At 61.2% G+C, this 20,727-nt stretch overlaps 2 protein-coding genes across 12 annotated transcripts in view; one reads left to right on the forward strand and one right to left on the reverse strand.

Moving 5' to 3' along the window:
* The window catches only part of OGDH (oxoglutarate dehydrogenase), a 470,461-nt gene extending 461,984 nt beyond the window's left edge, over positions 1-8,477 (reverse strand). The window contains exon 1 of the mRNA XM_064366720.1: positions 8,471-8,477. The gene's annotated coding sequence lies outside the window, so the exon portion shown is untranslated. The remainder of the gene's footprint in view (positions 1-8,470) is intronic.
* CAMK2B (calcium/calmodulin dependent protein kinase II beta) overlaps positions 1-19,366 on the forward strand; it is a 104,659-nt gene extending 85,293 nt beyond the window's left edge. For 2 of the 11 annotated variants that reach the window (XM_021675876.2, XM_064366724.1), the window contains 11 exons: positions 2,578-2,615; positions 2,791-2,862; positions 4,492-4,536; positions 6,253-6,301; positions 7,811-7,924; positions 8,379-8,507; positions 10,023-10,151; positions 15,623-15,698; positions 15,813-15,907; positions 16,220-16,454; positions 16,995-19,366. In XM_021675876.2, coding sequence (XP_021531551.1) covers positions 2,578-2,615; positions 2,791-2,862; positions 4,492-4,536; positions 6,253-6,301; positions 7,811-7,924; positions 8,379-8,507; positions 10,023-10,151; positions 15,623-15,698; positions 15,813-15,907; positions 16,220-16,452 — 980 coding nt within the window. In that variant the 3' untranslated portion in view covers positions 16,453-16,454; positions 16,995-19,366. Of the gene's footprint in view, positions 1-2,574; positions 2,616-2,790; positions 2,863-4,491; positions 4,537-6,252; positions 6,302-7,810; positions 7,925-8,378; positions 8,508-10,022; positions 10,152-15,622; positions 15,699-15,812; positions 15,908-16,219; positions 16,455-16,924 lie in introns of all 11 variants that reach the window. The other 9 variants (XM_021675882.2, XM_064366725.1, XM_021675877.2 and 6 more) reach the window with 8 other exon arrangements.
* Positions 19,367-20,727: the final 1,361 nt, after the last annotated feature.

Below are 20,727 nucleotides of genomic sequence, written 5' to 3' on the forward strand. Positions count from 1 at the left end.
AATGTGGGTTTTGATAGACTCAAGGATCTAAATGGAACCTCTTAGTAACAAGGACCGTCCAGGGTCTCTGTCAACCCGCCGATGGGCGTAACTGGTGCCTCCTTTTCTGTGATAATCTTCTGAGGATGGGCCGGGGGAAGAGTTCAGTTCTGTTGCCGCCTAGGGTGCCCCGTTGGCCCCGGTTCCAAGGCAGAGCCCAGCAGAGCCGGGCTGGAAGTGCCGCCGGCTTGGCGGAGGCTGCATGCCTGGCTGTCCTCTTGGGGGTGGGGTAGAAACAGCCTCCCGCACAGCGCCCACTTCAATTGGCCACAGCTTTTTGAAATGTGTGTTTCTGGAAGGGACTGGGTCCCTTCTTGCTTGTTCAGCTCCCCATGACAAATTTCCTCAAGGCAAGGCTGGATGCCTCCTTCCTCAGGCTCCTAGGAGGAGCCTGTCCCCCAGCTGTGTCGGGCAGCTGGTCACCAGCAAGGACAGGATCCCCAGCTGTGCAGCCTCAGGTTGGCTGGTGCTGGCAGATGTTTCTGGGATGAGTCATGTATGCTGGAGATGGGAGGGGAGCAGAGAGGGTGGGGTGCTCAGACAGGCGAGGGGGCTATGGGAGGCCTGGAACCATGAGTTCCGGGTCTTCAGGACTAGCCTCTCCCTCTACAGAGAGTTACAGGGAAGCAGATTTGAGCCACAGCGAGGAATCTGTGGTTTTCAGTCTGCACTGTAGGCAAGCGGGAAGTCGCCATTTCTGGTCCTGGGAATTCATGGGGCCGGGCTACCTTGGGGCATCAGGGAGGTGGTCCTGTGCGCAGCCTCACCGGGTGGGGCCTCAGGCCTGGGGATGGGAGAGTGATGCCTGGGGCCCCTCCACTTCTCCCCGGATCCTGGGAGGGTCTCCTGGGCTTCATACAAAATTGTTGAGAGTTAAGAGCTCTGTGAGGAAGGGGATAGAAACTGTGTACCCACTGCACATAGGGTCCCCAGGGCCACGTGCAGCCACTGCACAGGCACGACCCCCAGTCTCCACAGAGCCCAGAGGGGCCAGGGCCATGGAGGAGGCAGCACTGGGCATCTGTACCGGGAGGGGTGGTCAGCAGGTAGCAGGCCCAGGCCTGTCTATGCCCTGTGGGGTGCGGCCTCCTGATCTCCACAGCAACCTGGAGCACCGAGCTCAGAACCACCAGGAGGGCTTGTGGAATGGATGTCCAGCCCCACAGAGGTTCTGGCTCAGGAGGGTTGGAGGGGGCCTGGGAATTTGCATTTCTGACTGTATAAGGTGATTCTGCTGCTGCTGCTGCTGCTGGGGTGGGGAGAGGACCCCATTTGAGAAGCGCTGCAATCCTAGGTCAGAATGTGCCTGTCTGTCCCCACCCAGGCCTGCATGGGCAGCACAGGGTCCCCAGTCAGGAGAACCCAATTTCACAGCCTGGCCATCCAGCGTCCTGGAGCCAGGTGGTGGGGGAGGGGTCGGGGGGTGCTGTGCCACCTTCCTTCCCGGCTTGGCCCGGGGCAAGCATCCCCACGTCGTCGGTCCCTCAGGTCCAGCCTGGCTGCTTCTCTAACCCTGCTGGCTGGCATGGCCTGGCTCTTTTTGGCAAGCGTGGTCCAGGACAAGTCACCTGTGAGACCTGGGCCCGCAGGCTCGCGCCCTGCCGGAACCAGCACAAATCTTGTTTTCTCTCTCTCTCTTCCTTCCTCACTCCCTCCCCTCCTCACCTTTCCTTTTCTGTAAGGTAAGCTGACTTCCTCTTTTGTTTTTGTTTTATTTTTATTTTTTGGTTCTGTAATTAAAATCCTAATCGCCATGGAGGGTGTGGGTCCCAGGGGCTGGGGCCAGGCTCCCCTGACCTCTGACAGAGAGTGTTAGGGTGAGGCAAGGGGTCGCGCTGTTGGGCCCAAGTGTCCTGAGGGGCTTGTGGGCAGAAAGGCCTGTGCTGGCCCTAGTCAATGCCCAGAAGCAGCCCCAAGACCAGGGCTGCCGGGCAGTTTGGAATGAGGGCGAGCAGGGCTGCCCTCGGTTCTGAGCTGAGAGGCCCACGGGGCAGAGCTCTGAGGCCTGGGTGCCAAGGGGGTGGTGGTGCTGAGAGCAGGGTGAGCGCCTGGGCTGGGATAAGCCCCTCCGAGTGGGCAGCCAGCTGCAGTGCGCCCACCCCTGCCCCCGGAAGGCGGGACCCAGGAGGGCATGACCTCTGGGGTGCTGGCTCCCCCCACTCATCCTGGCTCTGCCAGTCCTGAGTTTCCATCATGGAGGGGGCACCACCCTGCCTTCCTCTGGGAAGAGCTTGCATGTGGCCCAGAAGCCAAGGGGGCTCCCCAGCACCTATGGGCATTTCTGGGTCTGGTCAGTGGAGAAATCCGGATGTCTGCACGAGCCCGGGGGTCATGGAGGAGGCTGGGGACAGGACTGTCCTGGGGTGATGGGACAGCCCCCCCACCTGCTCAGAGCCAACCTGAGTGCCAGAGCCACACCTGCCTCAGGACCCTGGGCTTGCTTCTGGGGAAAGAGTGGGGGCAGGCACGGGGTGGGGGTATACTGCAGCAAGACCCAGGCCTGTCACTCACCACGCCTTCTTCCTCCCCATGCAGCAGCCAAGAGTTTACTCAACAAGAAAGCAGACGGAGTCAAGGTGAGGCTCCGGCCGGTCCCTGGGGTGCGGGGAGCCCAGAGCTTGCGGCTTCACCCCCACTCCCTGGGGCTCCTGCTCTGGAGTCCCCTCCCTCCATGCCCTGGCAGACACGGGAAGGGGAATGGCGAGCGAGGGGCTTCTCCCACCTAAGGCCTCCTCTTCCCTCTCTCCGCAGCCCCAGACGAATAGCACCAAAAACAGTGCAGCCGCCACCAGCCCCAAAGGGACGCTTCCTCCTGCCGCCCTGGTACTGAGCTCCTCAAACTCTGCCTCTCAGCCCCTCCTACACCCCTGGCTGTGTGACTGCTGATGGTCAGAGGGGGCCTGGTGAAGGTGGGGTCTGGCCCTGCCTGGCCTGTCTGACAACACATGCTTGGCCCCTGCCCCTCATCCCTCACCGGTGGTGAAGTGGAGACGAGAGGCCACTGTGGGGGGTGGGGGTCTCCAATTCAGACAGGCTTAGGGCTGCTCTAGGGAGCACCTGGCTGAGACCCACAGATGTTGGGGTGCAGGGGAGAGGCCCCGCCTCCCACCCATGTTGACTTGTGGGTGTTTCTCCAGGAGTGCTTCAGGAAGTCAGTGAGGCAGAGGACACCCTCTCCCCCAACAGGACCCCACCCTCAGCTCCTCCTTGAAGTCCTCACTATAGCCTTGAACTCCTGGGCTCAAGGGATCCTCCTACCTCAGCATCCTGAGTAGCTAGGACTACAGGTGCACACCACCATGCCTCAACAGGCCGACCCACAGACCACTCCCAGGGTCTGGCTTGCAGGGGCTGAGCCAGGCTCTGCAGGGGGAACAGCCCGGAGTGGCACATTCCACGGCCCGTGGGGAGATGGGGCCACACTGGTGCAGTCGGGAGGTGTCTAGGCCAGTGGCAGCCAAGAGGGGGCTTGCCATGGCATCTGTGTTCCCTCAGGAGCTAGCACACCTGTTCTGCTCTGTGGCTGCCTGAGAGGCAGTGCTTAGGGGCTCCCTGCAGGGGAGGGGAGGGGCCCCCACCATGCTCTGCTCGGACGGCGCCCCTCACTGCCTTCACTCTGGAGGCTCCTACAGGTGAACCCTACAGGAGTGCTCCCAAGGATGTGAAGTTGTGGCTGGTGGGTGCTGGCCTTCCTGCTGGGGCACTGTGTTGTGTCCCCTCCGTTGTCCTAAGAGCTTCGGGGCTTGCTGGCCCATAGGTTCCCAGATTTGCCAGAAGCAGGCTTGGTGCCCCCTGAGAACCCCAGGCCAGGCTTCGGGAGCCAGCCCCAGACTGCCCACGGGAATGCTGGGTTTACCAAATGGCAACCCTGAGCCCCAGCAGAGGATAGCAGTCCTGGGAGGGATGAGCTGCTCAGAGCAGCCAGGCCATGGCCAGAGGGTGGCCTGATGCCAGCCTACCTAGGACCTCCCAGCAGCCAGGGCGGCCCACGTGCCGGCCTCACAGCCAGCCCCATCTCGGACCCTGTCCATCCATGTGCCACTCCCACCCCCATGACATCTCCAAACCTGTGCCCCCCACCATGCTGGGGCTCAGGTTCAGGCAGCAAAGGGTGGGGAGAACTCCCCAAGGCCGAGCGTGGCTTCTCTGGCTCCCACATGCATCGTACAGCTTGTCGGGGCCCCACGCAGTCCATCTCCCGCCCTGGATGGCAGCACCTCCGCCAGCCTGGACAGAGTTCCTGTCTGTTCCATCCTGCCAGCTGACCCAGGCTCCTCTCCCAGCTGCTCCACGCCGCCTCCATCCCTGTCCCCAACTCTGTTCTACACTTCTTTCTCGCAGGCTCTGGCCGCCCACGCCTCCTCTGTCTCCCTGTCCCCCTCCTGGTGGTCTCTGCTTCCTCTTCTTCTCACTTTCCCTCTCTTTCCTTCCTCTGTCTTCCTTCTTCTATAGGAGCCTCAAACCACCGTCATCCATAACCCAGTGGACGGGATTAAGGTACTGCCCCCCTTTCTTCCTCCCGCTTTCCCCAGGCAGGAGGCTCCGGGCCAGGAGAGAGGTCTGGGGCAGCATTTGTGCCAGAGTGGAGGGCAGATGTGCCATGGCCCTGACTGCCCCTCCCCATAGCAGGGCAGGGCCTCAGTCCGTCTTTGTGGGCAACAGGACAGACTGGCTCAGGCCCCAAGTGTGCCCCTGGAGGTGCTTGGCACAGTTGCGCCCGGTCCCCATATGGCCAGCACTCTCAGACCAGGGGTCCGAGTGTCCCACCTACTGCAGGCAGGGAGCCAGGGCTCCCTGAGGTCTGGAGCAGAGCCTGCATCTCAGGAGCTGTGTCCTTGCCCCTCCTGGCTCTCCTCCACCCCCCTCCCCGTGCAGACCCCAGTGCTTCCTGCTGAGCAGACCCTCCCTCCTCTGCCCCCCTCTCTGCTCTGCCCATCGGCTCCCATCGCATTGGCATCATCACTCTGGGGCCAGGGAAGGGGCTGGCTCTCTGGGGTGGTGAGAGGGTTGGGGCCAGCGTCCAAGCCATTTCCGAGACTTCCAAAACAGCACCGTTATACCCAATAAGGCCCTCCAGCCCAGCTCCCCACTAGGCCTAGGCTCCTTACAGAGCCCCCAGAGTGCCTCCGTGGGGACCCCCACTTCCTCTGGCCAGTGCCACCACCCAGCCCATCATCAGAAGACATCTTTCTCCATGGCAGGGACCAGGGGGTCCAAGAGGCACCCATGGTTCTAGGCAGCCAGGGCCTGGGCGTTCTCCCCACCTGTCAGCTGGGGACGGGTGTCCCTGGGACCCATGTGTGTCAGAGGTGGGTCATGTTCTCTGCAGGACCCCTACACAAACTCTAGGCTGTGGGAACTGTGCCCCTGCACCTGAAGATCCATAGTTCTGGTCTAGGGCCCCGAGCACTATCCAGGCAGAGTCCAAAATCAGGGGGTGGTTCCCCAGGGACCTTGTAAGATGCTTTCTTTGAGGAGCAGAGCAGGCCTCCTGGGGACCTGGAGGGTGGTCTTTTGAAGGGCAGCATCCCTGGAGTAGGTGGGAGAGGCTGGGGCCACCTCTGCCCTCTAAGGCCACCTGAGAGTTGAGGCCAGGGCCTGGCTGGACATCCAGTCCCAGTGGGACAGGTGGCGCTGAGGGAATGTGGGCGGCAGGTGTGCTCTCCCTGGGGCCAGGCTGAGGTGCCTGGAGCCCTGTGCGGCTCTGCAGAGCTCCTGGGAATGCCTCACCCTGTCTTTTGTATTACATCGGTGGCTGCTTGATCCGGAGCCAGCCAATCCCATTGTGTCTTACGTCTTGGAATTTCAGAAAGCCCATTTTCCTCTCTTGTTAAAGAGTCAGCTGAGCATAACAGTCTCTCTGCCGGGCACATCTTGCTGGGAGAAGTGGAGCCCTCGTGTGTTGGGGATGCAGGGTGGCCACAGCACTAGGGTGGCAGGGCTGGCCTCTGACTCCGTGCTGGTTGCAGTGTAAATGCACCCTGGTGAGGGGCGCCCTCCCAGGAACCAGCACAGAGCTGGGTGTCTTCTCTGGTTGCTGCCGCATGAGGTCCACAGAGCTGGCCTTTAGGCCTGGTCGAAGCAGCCAGGACAGAGGTCAGCCTCAGCACCTGGGCTGGTCCCGACACAGTCCCAGCCTTGTCCACCTGCCCTCAGCCACATCCCATCTGTCCTCGGCCACATCCTGACCCGCTGCCTCCCGTGTTTCCTCAGGAGTCTTCCGACAGTGCCAACACCACCATAGAGGATGAAGACGCTAAAGGTAGCTGCACTCGAGTCCTTGTTCCCCAGAGGCCGTGGCGCTGCTGGGCTGCTCCTTGAGGCGGGTGGGACTCCGGCAGGGTCAGCTCTCCTGTGATGCCGGGTGTGTGCGGGTGTTCGGGGGGCTCGGGGGCCCTGCAGCTGCTATCCCACCCCGAGCCTGGGTGTCAGGCCTGCCCAGGGGGTGGGAAGCGTGGCAGACACGACCAGCAGCCAGGCAGTCTCGGTCTCCGAATCTAAGTGAGGAAGCCACAGCTTTTCGCGGGGATAGGTTCTCACAGCAGGACCCTCACGGGGAAGAGCTTCATGGGTAGAATTTGTTCCAAGATGCTGTCCTTGTCTTAAAGCTCCTTAAGCTTGCGTTTCCGTCCAGCGCGTGCCTGCTGAGTGGCCAGGCAGCTGGGTGGGTGTTTCTGGGTTTGCCTTTGCTGAGTCAGGAGCGGCCTCCTGCGGTGGGCTTCTGAGCCACGGCGATTCCAGGGCCCCTCCCATGTTCATGCTCACCCAGGTCAATGTCTTGTGTGTTCCCCAAGTGGCCCCCAGGACAGCCGGCACTGGGGCATTCTCCACGGAGTCCGCCGCCTCCAGACCACCCACTGGCCTGTGCCGCCCTGGCCTCTGCTGGCTCTGGCTCCTGACCCTGGTCACTCACACGGTCACCTAGATAAGCCCTGAGCTGCCCTCAGGGCTGCCCCAGTGCCCCACGAGGGTCAGCCACTCTGCCAGTTTAAGGGAGAAAACGTCTCACCTGTCCAAAGCACAGCCTCACTCCTGCCCACCCTACACAGCTGTGATGCTGTCCCCAAACAGAGATGAGCACAGGACTTTGTGCCCTGGACGCTGGAGAGTGGGTGTTAGTGTGTTTCCCCTGCAGTCTGGAACAGACCCGAAAGGCAACAGCATGGAGGCTGTCCAGAGGTTCTGCCATCACCCTCAGCCCGGTGGGACGCTGAGCAGTGAGGGAGGGGACCTGGGAGGGGGGCCCAGCCTGGATCCTGCAGGGGAGACGAAGAGACACCCAGAAACTAGCAACATGGCTCAGATCTGAGGCTGCACAGCCTGTCAAGGTGGAGGCAGACACCCCCACCCCACCGGGTGCAGAAAGAAGCCCTGCCAGGCTGCCCAGAGACTGGTACAGAGTCCAGGCAGGCCCAGTGGCCATCATGCCACTCCGATAACTGTCACTCCCTCTCCATGGGCCTGGGCTCTGCTGGCTCTGGCCAGGGGTGGTCATAGCACTAGGGTGGCCTCTGACTCCGTGCCAGCCTGCACTGGCCTGTGCCGCTCTGGCCCCTGCTGGCTCTGGCTCTGGCACCGCCCCGTATTGGCTCCTTCAGCCATCACATACCTGCTGTGGCTACTGCAGGCCCAGGACCCCCACAGGGTGGCCATCCCAGGTATCCAGCTGTTACCCTGCCCTCCCTCCTGGCCTCCCCCTGTCCTTCTCCAGTCGCCTTCTTTTCCTGTGGGCGCCCCTGCCCACCTGCCGGCCTCACCTGTTCTGCCTCAGCCCCCAGAGTCCCCGACATGCTGAGCTCAGTGAGGAGGGGCTCAGGAGCCCCAGAAGCTGAGGGGCCCCTGCCCTGCCCGTCTCCGGCTCCCTTTAGCCCCCTGCCAACCCAATGTAAGTAGCCTGGGCCCTGCTGCTGTGGGGATCAGGTTGGAGGGCTGGCAACCACCTAGGGGGGCTGCTCCAGAGCCGAGGACAGGCTATGCTCAGACCCTGGCTCCTGCCTCATGGCCCCACAACCCCTCACTGGGGCTTCCCAGGGTGGCCTCAGCCCAGCGAGCCCCACCTCTGTGAGGCGGGTCCTGGAGCACTTTGCTGCTCAAGGCTGCTGGGCAGGACGGGAGGTCCCAGAGGGCTCAGGCCTCAATTCTAGTTTTCAGGGCTGGCCCAGGCCTCGCTCCACCTCAGCTCAGGGGAGTTTCTTGCTGTTGAGGCAGCTCTGATTCAGGGCCTGACCCCAGGGCCCAAGGAGTCTAGGACACGGGACCCCTCCACTGCGCTCCTCCGCCTTGTCACCTCCTCGTATGTCTGTCTGCCTCATGTTCACGTCTCGTCTGTTCCACCCCAGCCCCCAGGATCTCTGGCATCCTGAACTCTGTGAGAAGGGGCTCAGGAACCCCAGAAGCAGAGGGCCCCCTCTCAGGGGGGCCCCCGCCCTGCCTGTCTCCAGCTCTCCTAGGCCCCCTGCCCGCCCCGTGTAAGTAGTGGCCCCCAGGCCTGCCACCTCTGCTGCGGACAGCTCCCTGCGAATGGCCGGCACTCAGCAGCTTCCCACCTGCGTGCACGGCCCAGCTACCCTGCCCTGGTGCCGCAGCCTGGCGTCCTGCCCTGGTGGGGCTTCCGTGGGCTCCCACGCTAACCAGCAGGGCCGCTCCTGGCTTCTCCCTCAGGGCCCAGCCCCCTCCACGGCTCGTTTCCACTGCCACTCCCTGCTCACCATCCAGCCCCAGGACCCTCCCAAAAGGGTCTGTCCGAGCCCGGGGCAGCCCTGGCCCCTCTGAGGCCCCCTAGCCCCCTAGGCCCTCTCTGCTGACCACTGTCCCAGCCCCACAGACTGTACACCCACCCAGGGACCCTGCCCATGGTGCCCAGGAGCCTGCACTCAGGGCCACCCTGTTTCCTGATGTGACCCCAACCCCTGAGCGCCCTCCGTCAGTCTAAGGGGCTGAGGAAGGTGCCAGAACTGTAACCCCGGCCAGGGTCCCTGGAGCTCGCCAACGGGCTATCATGGAGAATCATAGACCTGGCCTCTGCTGACCTGGGCTGTCCTCACGGGGCCTGGCCTGGCCTCCTCTGCCACCAGCAACTCCCGCCTCTCCCTGTAACTCCGCCCAGTGCTCCTCAAGGACCACTTACCTGACAGCTTTTGCTGACCAGCGGCCTCTCCCTGGAGGGTGCCCTCTGCCCACAGCAGCTTCAGCCCACCCCACCCGAGAGCGAGAGCATCTGCCTCCACTCCTGCAGCCTCCTCCCTATGCACCATGCTGTCCCCAGCAGCACCCTCTGTCCCCATGTCTCCTCTGTCCCCCCTTGTCCCCTTGGTCCCTACTGCAACCCCTCTACCCCCCAATCCCTCTCCGTCCCCCTAAGCACCCCCTCTGTCCCAACATGCCCTCTGTCCCCCAGGCCCCCCTCTGTCCCCCAAATTTCCCTCTTTCCCTCCAGTTTCCGTTTTCCTCCCCATACTCCCTTCTGTCCCCCACACCCTCCCCTGTCCCCCACATTCCCCTCTGTCCCCCCACATCCCTTCCATCCCCTCACATCACCTCCTCTACCCACATCCCCCTCTGTCCCCATCCCCCTCTGTCCCCCCACATCCCCCTCTATCCCCCACACCCCCCTCTGTCCCCACATCACCCTTGGTCCCCTTACCCCTTCTGTCCCTCACACCCCACTCTACCCCCTACACGCCACTCTGTCCCCCCACATTCCCCTCTGTCTCCTAAGTGTCTCCATTTCCCGTTTCCCTGTCTCCCAAGCTCCCCTCTGTCCTCTAGACTTCCCTCTGTTCCCCACATCCCCTCTATCAGCCCATGTCCACCCTCTTCCCCCCACACCCTCTATCCTCCCTCCCTCCCTTCTGTCCCCTCATGCCCCATCCCCCTGTCTCCCTCTGTGCCCACCACTCTGGCTTGGCTGTCTGCCCATGGGTTTCTCTCCTGCGTGCCCCCCGTGCCTGCCTTGTGTTTATGTCTGATCTGTTCCGCCCCAGCCCCCAGGATCTCTGACATCCTGAACTCTGTGAGGAGGGGCTCAGGGACCCCAGAAGCTGAGGGCCCCTCGCCAGTGGGGGCCCCGCCCTGCCCATCTCCGTCTCTCCCTGGCCCCCTGCCCGCCCCGTGTAAGTAGCACCTTGAGTGGCCATGGCAGCGGCTGCCCGGAGGGGCTCAGGGAGTGTGAGCCGGCGGTGGTGTTCTGGGAAGGGCCAGCTTGCAGGGGAGGGCAGGGTCCCAGGGAATGGCTTTGGAGCACATGAAGGTGCCACTGAGTCTTTGAAAATGGAGGTTATGGTTATGAAGCGTGTGTGACACCTGTGTGTAGGAAGAGTGTCTGAAAGAGCAGGTTTGTCGCCAACCCCAGCACTCTCAACCCTGAGTTCTGTAGCTTTTCCTGATGGGAGGAGAATGGGCGGCAGAGGGTCCACACGTGTGGCAAGGGCTGGCACGCCAGGAGCTGCCGGTTTGTGTCGAGGTGGACCTGCTGGGCAGGGAGAGAAAAGTGTCAGTCCCAGCCCGAGATACTCTGGCATTCGAGCTGCCCAAGTCCAGACGGCAGGGTGCAGATCTGGGGGGCAGCTAGGGCCAGGCTGAAGCAGAGCGGGCGGGACGGGAAGCACAGGCTGGGCTGGGCGGCCTCTCCGGCCAGGGAGGAGCCAGGCTGGGCCACCTCCCGGCCTGTCTGCTGACTGCCCACAGTATCGCTTACAGGGATGGATGACATCCCAGGGCTGCCGCCACCCCCACCTGTGGGGAGACACCAGGCTGGGGGTGGTGTGGAGATGCTCTCAGAGAAGAGGCTGCTGGGCCAAGGGCTCGGCATGGCAGGGCAGTGGCTGGGTGAGTACCTGAGGAACAGGTAGGGTCTGCGTGCCCTCATCCCATCTGCAGACTGGGCCTGGGGGTTGCTGCAGGCGACCAGGGCCAAGGGGAGTGGAAGCAGCAGTCCGAGAGGGGGATGCATCCTGCAGGCTCAAAGGGGCACTGGATTCACCTGGTGCCAGAGAGGGCGGGGGCAGCCTCTGGCGGAGCACTCACCCCCTGAGCGTTCTGTGGTCGGTCGAGGATCCCCAGCAGGGCTTGACTGAGGGGGTCAGAGGCGAGCGGCTGAGGGGAGAGACCAGGTTCTTGATGGTGATGGGGTCGGGGTGCCTGGGCGGCCAGAACTCAAGGAGGGGAGCATGGGGAGGGGCCACTGTGCAGCTGAGGTGGGTGCACAGCAGAGCTTCTGGGAATGGTCAGAACCCCCCACACCCACCACTTCCACGGCAGCTCCTCTGATTTTAAGGGGCTTGCTGCCCCTGCAGACGTGGAGGAATGTGCCCAAAGGAGCCTGCCTGGAAGGTCACCCCATCAGGTTGGCATGACCCACCCCAGGGCTGCAGCCTGCCCTCAAGTTCTGTGCAGTAGCCGGGGGTGAGTCCTCTAAGGACAGGGCCCGGGCTGGGTGCAAAGTGGCCAGCTCGGCACTCAGTGCCCAGGCTCACCTTAAGGGGCCACAGCACAGACCTGCCCCTCCAGAGTCTGCCCTGAGCTTGGCTGGGGAGGCAGAGGCTGTAGGAAGGCTCTGTGAGCAGGGCAGGATGGAGATTCATGTGGCCCTCCTGGGAGGGGTTGGGCAGGGCTGGGAGAGGGGTGGGCGAGATGTTCCAGGAACTTGGGGAGAGGAAGAGTCTGGGCACTGCCCTGAGGGCACCTGGGCCCAGGCGGAAGGTGGCCGGCTCTGGGCCATCCTACAGGCCAATCATGGACCCCTTCGTTCCTCCAAAAGGCACCCACCAGCTGTGTAAATAGGGCAGGTGTCCCCCAGCCTGCCTCAGGCCCTGTCTTCTCCCCACCCACGCTCTCTAATCTCAGATTATACGAAATCCAGCCTGATCCCTGGGCAGCTGCCCTCCCTCCCGCAGCCACCTCTGGCTCTGAGAGATGGGACTTGGGGCCAGCCGGGGTCCCAGGAGTCCAGGCCAGGATGAGAACCCACTCTGGCCCCAGCTGGACGCGTTGGGCCTGCCTGGGCCTGCCACCTCACCCAAAGAGAGCCATAGGCAGTTTGAAGCTCCCTTTCACGTTGGGGCACCTGGAAGGCCTGACCTTGCAGAGGCTCTTGGCACGGGCAGACCCTCCAAGCCCAGACCCTACCACTGCCTCCCCTTTGTGCCTGGAGCTGCCAGGACAGCTTGTCCTCAGCTAGCAGGCTTCCCCACCCGGGCACCCCTTCATGTTGGGCCCCCTCCCTCAGGGATCATGCCCTTCTTCAGGGGCCCAGGTATCGAGGACACCAAAGTGCCCATATGCTTTGTGGGGAGGTGGAGTGGGGGCCGGGTCAGGCTGGGCAGCACCATTCCATAGGGCAGAGGCAGGCTTGGCTTACCGTCTGTGGAATGGATGGGTGGCTCTCACAACAGACCTGCTTCCCACCCTTCAGCACGGTTACCACTCTTGATCGGAACTCTGACCACACATCTCCTCTTCTGTTTACACACTTTCCCCACCAACTCCCTTTGTAATTACAATTTGTTTAAAAGCACTGCATATTGCTTCATTAGACGGAAGATTAGTTTCACTTACCACCAGTGTAAAGTAACGATAGAACCAAAGCAGACTGGAAACCACATGAAATAATGTCACTCTCCTCCATTCCAGCTGCACGCTGCTGTGCGCCTGAGAACCCCCGTGGAGTGGGAGGGGCAGCTCTCTGTCCATTAGAAAGGGGGATTAACTAAGTGACAGGAGGTGTTTGGGACATGTGGACACCAGACTTCTCTCTTGATGCAAGAAGGACAGAGCTAGGCAGCTTAGTGGAGTCTGGCTCAGGGGCTACTGGGAGGACTGGCTACAGGTGGAAGAGAGGTCAGACCTGAAGCTTGGAGCCACCTCCAGGAAAGGACAGGTGAAAGGGGCGCATGAGGCAGGGGAGAGGCAGGTGCCAGGCAGAGGGTGAAGAGGCAGAACGTAGCAGCTGGGGTGGGGGTGGGGTAGGCCCTCAAGTGTCATATGCCACTGTCCTGGGGCCCACGAGCAAGGACAGAGCCCTGTGCCTTCCTGGAGCTGGGCAGGTGGAGTGGGGCCAGGAAAGGGACTCGTGGTGGCCGCAGCAGGAACTGGAGGGGAAGGGGCCTCTGGAGCCTGTAGCCCACCTTCCTGGGGGGCAGATTTCCAGGGTCCATCAGGTGGGTGGGAACTGGGCTTCTGTAGCAAGACTGCCCTGAGGACCATCCATGACTTGGTCTAGTGAAAGTCAAGAAAGGGACACATGCTGGCAGCAGAAGTGCAGCTGGGTCAGGACAGAGGGTCTTTCCAGATAGGGGCAACCCAGGGGTGCCCCGCCACACAACACAGGCACACACGACTTGTGTACACTCACAGGCACTGCACACACAGGTGCTCATGCACATGGATGCATTTCATGCACACACATTCCCATGCACACCTGCCTGCACACATGCATGCTTCCACACACGCACAGGCATGAGCGATCACGTGTACATACATGCATATGATCACACACATGAACATGTGTTCACCCCACTCCTCAGGTGCCCTCAGCTCCTCCTCCTGTCACAGTGCAGCAGGGGACATGAGGCCCCAGAGCAGACAGGTGCAGCACAGGCATTCCCAGGCAGCGCCCACACACGTGCATGAGCACACCTGGGTGTGTGGTGCCTTCTTCATGGACTCAGTCCAGCTGCCAGGTGGGCTCCCTGATGAGGTGAGCTCCTAGAGGCCTGGTGGGAGAGATAAAGGCAACCCCACCACAGGGCGTGCTTGGAATTCCCTCCTCTGGCCAGGTGCGATGGCTCACGCTTGTAATCCCAGCACTTTGGGAGACTGAGGCGGGGGGAATCACTTGAGGTCAGGAGTTCAAGACGAGCCTGGCCAACATGGTGAAACCTCATCTCTACTAAAAATACACACAAAAAATTAGCCAGGAGTGGTGGCGGGCGCCTGTAGTCCTAGCTACTCAGAAGGCTGAGGCAGGAGAATCCCTTGAACACAGGAAGCAGAGGTTGCAGTGAGCTGAGATCATGCCACTGCGCTCCAGCCTGGGTGACAAAGCGAGACTCCAATTTCAAAAAAAAAATAAAAAGATTTCCTCCTCTGGGAATTTAGACCACAGACAGGTCGCATGTGTGGCCATTGGAGGCAGCGCTCACAGCTAAAGAGTGGAAATGTCACCACAGGGCCTGCCTTCTTGGTGAAAATGGTGTCCTGCAGGGCAGGCAGCTGTTTGAGGGTGACATCCTAGGTGTGGCCTGCAGCAGCCTGAGGGTCACAGAGCGCAGTGCTGGGAGTGCAGAGACCCCCACAGAGAGAGTTCCCAGGAACCTGCTTCCAGTGCACTTCTGGGGGTTTGAGTTTTTTCCATGGACAAATTACTTTGAGAAATTACTGTTACTCATGTGTATAGGTGAGCGTGCGTGTGCACGTGTGTTCTGTGTGTGAGTGTGCATGTGTGTGCTTGCCTGCATATATATCCTCGCAGAAATGGCTAGGGACCTCACTCAAGACCGTAGATCTGTCTGAAGAGAGTGAATGAAGCAAGATTGAGAACACGGCCCTCTTCAAACTATGTGTGCGGTGCTTTATTTCTTTTAAATGCATCTAAAGTGGATAGGAACATGTTAAGATTTGAATCTGTAGAATGTAGGTTCTATTGTTCTTTCTGCATCTTCCACACGTTTAAAAAATTTTACAATGAGAATAAGCTGTAGGTAAAGCAGCAACACGGGCTGCGGGTGGGCGCCCTGGAGGCCAGTGAGGATCAGCATGGCTGGGCCTGTTAGAAGCCAAGAGGGGCGGGCAGGAGCCACAGTCAGGCTCCCTGGAGGAGGCTGGGTATGGGGGTGTGGGGAAATGGGGGTGTCTGCAGGGGTAGCATGTGGGCTCCGGACTGCAAGCAGGTGGAGCCAGCAGGACGCAGCTCCTATGAGAAAGCGGGGAACAAGAGACCAGCTTGCTCTTCCTGCTGCCAGGACACCCCTGGTCATCGGTCCAGGGAACCCTGCAGCCTCTGCTGCGTCTGGCCGCCCCCTGCTGCTTCCTGCTTCTCGGCCTCCGCGTGGCCTTGCTGATGGCTCCTTCTTCAAGGCCGATCTCTGCCTTCTCGCCTGGTGCCTGTACTCAGTAGCCCCTCACCAGAGCTGCTGGGTGAAGGAAGCACCAAGAGCCCAAGGCTAGGGAGAAGGGTGGGGCCGGGAAGCTGCAGGGAAGCGTGGGGCGAGGTCTGGTGGGCCCGGCGGCCGGCCCACAGGTGGGCAGGAGGGAGACTGCAGTGGACAGCGAGTGGGGCCAGGAGGGCAACCTCCGGGTAGATTGTGGGCGTTTTTTTTCCCTTTCTGCATTTTCCAGGCATTTTGTAATGTGGATAGAACATTTCTGTCATTCACAAATATTTTAGTTAAGTAAGATGGAAGCTGTTGCACTTGGAAGTGAGGAAGCCACTGGGGAGAGGGCTGAGAGGATCTGTTCTGCGAGGAGCAGCAGGAACACGGAGTGGCTGCAGCTGGCGCTCCCCCAGGCCCTCCCCTGGGCTGTGTGGAGGGGTCTGGGGGGAATTGGCCAGCGCCCATGGTCACCTGGCCGTGTCTCCCCACAGCCCGGAAGCAGGAGATCATCAAGACCACGGAGCAGCTCATCGAGGCCGTCAACAACGGTGACTTTGAGGCCTACGCGTGAGTCCCCGGGGCTGGGGGGGGCTGTGCAGGACAAGGATGTGGGATTCTGGGTGGGGGCCTGCTTCAAGTTGGGGTCCACAGGGCCCCTCCTCACTTGGATTTGGCCCCCAGGAAAATCTGTGACCCAGGGCTGACCTCATTTGAGCCTGAAGCACTGGGCAACCTGGTTGAAGGGATGGACTTCCACAGATTCTACTTCGAGAACCGTGAGTGAGGGAGCCGAGGAGGGCATGAGGGGGCGGTGCCCCTAGGAGAGCCCCTCGACCCCTCCCAAGGGCAGCCTGGTGGCTGCCTATGGAAACCCTGCCCCTCTGTGTCCAGGGTTAGCCAGCACCCCCCGCCACCCACAGAGGCCATACCTGGCCCCCAGAATCTCACTCTTGGAGGGCCCATGCGGCTCCCAGGAGAGCCGAGCTTCCCCAATAAGGGGAGTTAAGAGGGAAGGGGTCGCGCTGGTGGGGTGGAAGGTGGGCACCGGGCAGCCACAGCACCTGAGACCCCCGAACTGCTATCCCCAGTGCTGGCCAAGAACAGCAAGCCGATCCACACGACCATCCTGAACCCGCACGTGCACGTCATCGGCGAGGATGCCGCCTGCATCGCCTACATCCGGCTCACGCAGTACATCGACGGGCAGGGCCGGCCCCGCACCAGCCAGTCTGAGGAGACCCGCGTGTGGCACCGCCGCGATGGCAAGTGGCAGAACGTGCACTTCCACTGCTCGGGTGCTCCCGTGGCCCCGCTGCAGTGAAGGTGAGTGCCCTGGCCCAAGTGACAGCTGGGCAGAGGGGTGGCCGTGATGTGAGTGGCTGCAGCCCGGGGAGGCAATGGGGAGCAGTGGGGCCTGTGGCAGATACCATGCCTGGGGTGGCCCTGAGCTTTCCTAGTGAGGCCACGGGAATGATGTGAGGGACCACAGCAGGCTGGGTGTGGCAGGCCTCCCCAGAGGACTGAGGAGCTGACGAGTGCCTGAGCCATCACGCTGGCCAGAGCTGGGTGGGTTGTGGGTGGATGGGCCCCGGGGAGCGCACTCCTGGGCACTGTGCCCTGTTTGTGAGGACTGTTAGAGCCCCAGACAGACTTCCCCAGGTGGCGGGTGCAGCGGGCCCAGAGCCCAGTTTTACAGGGATGGTAGTAATTGGGCTGGGCACCTTGAACCCCTCTCTTGAGTGGGCCCTTTTCTGGACGTTAACTTTCACCCTCCCTGCGGTGCCGCGTGGCAGACAGACAGCAGAGCCTGGGGGTGGACAGGAGAGGGGCTGCTGAAGAGCTGACCCACCCGCCCCGTTTCAGAGCTGCGCCCTGGTTTCGCCGGACAGAGTTGGTGTTTGGAGCCCGACTGCCCTCGGGCACACGGCCTGCCTGTCGCATGTTTGTGTCTGCCTCGTTCCCTCCCCTGGTGCCTGTGTCTGCAGAAAAACAAGACCAGATGTGATTTGTTTAAAAACAAAACAAAAAAAAACAAGATGACGACGATAACCACACAAAAAAATTGACATCAGATGAAATGAAAAAAAAAAAAAAAACTAAAGGAAGGAAAAAGCTGTAAAAATCACTGGCATTCGTGGGGCCGCTCCCCACCCAAGCTCCACGTGTGTCCGTCTGTGCTCCTGGCCCTCTGGGGGACCAGCTGGGACATGAACTTGTCCGCCAGGCCCCCATCGCGTGCTGAACGGTGTTAGTTTGTAGGTAACGCACACACCCCACACCTAAGGCGTCTGCATCCTCCCGCCAACGCATGGGCTCCACGTGGTGTGCTCGCTGGCTGTCGTGACTGTCAGCTGTCTCTTGGGAGGGGCTGTGGGGGCCCGCTGGGCTGCCTCCTTTCCCGCTAGTCGTGCCTGAGAGTTGCTGTTGTTCCTGCTTTCCCTTCCCCTCCTTTCATCCCCTGAAGGGCTAGGTGTGGGTTTTCCGAGCCCGGTATCCCCACACACCCAGCACAGACAGCCCTTTGGCAGAGCCCAGGCTGGCCCCTCATCCCCTGGAGTGTTGAGGAGACTGGAGTCCCGTCCCCAAGGCCATCAGAGATGCCCCCACAGACCCAGGGCTCCAGCTATGGTCCTTCTGGAGGAATAAAGTGCAAAGAGGGGCACAGTTTAGCTTCAGGCCTCTTGCCGGGCAAGAGACAGCACTGTTGGCTACAGCTCCAATGCAGCCAGCTGTGGCGAGAGGACTCTGCCTGGGCTGTTCTCCCTCCTGTGTGTGAGGCATCTGTCCCTTCTCTACCGGCCAGCAGCAGATGCACTGGCAGCTCCCTACCCTGTTTCCGCCCCTTGGTCCTCCCGCTGGCCTGTTTGGCTTCTTCCCCACCCCGCCCCGCCCAGCCCCCATGCAGGTGGGAGCAGACTTTTGACCAAGGACTGCCAGCCTCGCTCAAGTTCCTGAGCCCCCAGCTGAGGCTGGAAGGGGAGGCCAGGCTTTGTATCTGGGCATATTTGCCTGCTGGTGGAGTCTGGGGGAGCCTGGGGCTTGGGGTTTGGTCGGGTGGTGCAGCAAGTGGCAGAGTGGGGTCAGAGGTGGTGGCTGCCGGGTTTCTGGGCCTTGACGAGGGTCCATGCAGGGGTCTGCTGCAGTGGGAGTGCCTTTGGAATCTGGGCTGGGAGCAGAAGGAAGCAAAGGCTATGGTGGGAGCCAGCCCAGTGCACATGGGAGGCGTGAGGGCAGTGCTGCCCGCACAGTGTCAGGTGTGCCAGCGCCTTGGTGGGCTGCAGTGCGTGTGAGGGCACCTTCTAAGTTAGGCCAGGGATGTAGCCATGGAGATAAGGTGGGCTGGAGACAGAAACACATGGGCACAGGGCCCAGGACACCAGCGGATGGAGGGCGGGTGCTCCCGAGCGTCGGCTGCCTGGGTTCGAGGCAGTGGGTCCCCCGCTCCTCATTATGGTGTGTACCATGGGGAGGCTCAGGGACAGGGCAAGCCCGAGCACAGTGGGGCTGCGGGTGGGTCTGAAGCCAGGTTGGGTGGGAGCGGTCAGGAGCCCTGACTGCAGAGGGTCAGGGGCTCCTGCCCCAGTGCCTGCCCACCTTCAATTCACGTCGTTTTCAACAAGGATTTTCTTTATCTTCCCCCACAAATCGAGCCAAGGGAGGGGCACAGAATGGGGAACAGGACACAGGATCCTAAACTCCAAGGGGACTGTCCACCGATGAACACTCAGAGTGGACACCACCTTCTGTCCACGCTGTGCCCAGGACAGCTGTCCCCATCCACGAACACAGGGTAAACATCTGCCGGGCTCCGCACCAGTGGCTCCCTGGGCCACGGGACAGCGGCAGGGCTCACCACGGACAGCGCGTGGCCCATCGGCCGGCCACCCTGGCGTCCTGGGGCCTCCTCCCCTCCTCTCCCTCTCACCTTGTCACCTCCACGGAGCTGCCTGTCTGGGATAATTTGGGGATTTTTTTTCTGGGGGATAATTCTTTTGCATGACCCCTAAAGAGCAAGCCACACCGCTCTGCTAGCTAGGTGTCCGCGGTGTGGTGGTGGCGGCCGCTGGCCAGCGCTGCAGGGGTCGGCTGCCCACGGTGCTGGCTGGCCTCCCCTCCTCTCTCTTTTTGCTGAGTTTCATTGTCTTTTCTTTCTGAGCCTTGTAAGTGTACAAAAATTATTCTTATTTTGTTCTGTCTCGGGAAACTGCAAATAAAAGAAAAACAGGACAAACTGTTTCAAGTGCAGCTGGGTGCTTTAGCTGGAATCCTGCCAACCTCCCATGCCAAAATACAGACTCAAGCCCGGTCCCTGGCCAAGACCCTACTTAGGCCCCTCCTCCAATGGAAGGTAGTGCTATGGAGCCCTGAACTGGCCCCGGCAATCCTGAGCCCCTCTAGTGAACCCACCCCGGGTAGGGCACTAGTCATAGATCATAGCTCCGCCAGCTGTCCCCACCTCTTCCTCTGGTCCTCTGAAGTCTTCTGGGCCCAGGGTTGACCACCCTGGATGCTGGAACTGAAACTGGCTCCTAGCCCCCAATTCCCCTAACCTTTACAGTCACTCCCAGTGGCCACTAAAGATGAGGCCAGGGGCAGCCTCTGGGCAGGAAGGAGCACCAGGACCAAGACCTCTGGCTGTCCTGCTGTCTCCCTTTGCCCCTGCTACCTGTATTGGCTATTCTGGATGCTGAGGACACACAGTGACCACGGAGCCGGGCTCTACCCCAGTGGATTATGCAGACAGATGGCACACAAGCCTGTGTGGACATCAGCCTTGGCACCAGATGCAGGCAAGGTGCAAGGTGATACAGTAGGCAGCCACCATGGGGGCCAGGAGGCTCCAGCGGAGGCCACACAACCCAGAATCCAGGACACAGAGCTGAGATGGAGACAGGGAAGCCAGATGCCAGCCCAGACTGGCCAGGTGCTACGTGCCTGTGGGCCAGGCCAGGCTTGGGGACTTTGTCCTAGGTAGGGAGACAGTTACCCCTTAGGCCTTCCCTCTACATCTCCAGCCCAAGCTAAGAGCAAACCCTTAGCTTGGAGTAAGGAGTAACCCCCTGCCAGGTTTCTCCTGTTCTCAGGCTCTACCCACCACCTATATTGCCTGGCCCCACAGGGCACATGCTCAGGCCCAGCCTGGGAAAGCAACTGCACCTGCCTGTGCTATGCTGACCTTTCTCAGCCTCAGTGCCCTCCTCCCTCCGAGACACACCCTCATGGCCCCTGCCGGGCCCCCAGTGCACCCTGTGTCTCTATGACAACCTGCTCAGAATGTGGCCTGACCCTTGGCTCCCCTCCACACCTGTGTCCCAGGCAGTGGGTACATTTGTGGCAGTGCCACAGCACTTGCCTGAAACAGAAGGATAGGCTTTAAAACAGTCCCAGACACTAAATACACCTGCATGTTGGGTCTAAGTAACTTCTGACAAGTGCCCCTACACACTCTCAGTCCTATCCACTATGGGTGGGGAGCCTGAAGGATACCCCAGGACTAGCCGAAGCCCTCAGCCTCCTCCTCCACCCTCAACATCTGGTTAAACACTTTCACGTGGCCGAGTGGTCCTGGATGTCAGCTTCTTGCTCCCCATGGTCT

This window comes from Aotus nancymaae, unplaced genomic scaffold (genome assembly GCF_030222135.1).
Source record: "Aotus nancymaae isolate 86718 unplaced genomic scaffold, 86718_ANA_hifiasm-v0.15.2.pri h1tg000065l, whole genome shotgun sequence".
Lineage (NCBI taxonomy): Eukaryota > Metazoa > Chordata > Mammalia > Primates > Aotidae > Aotus > Aotus nancymaae.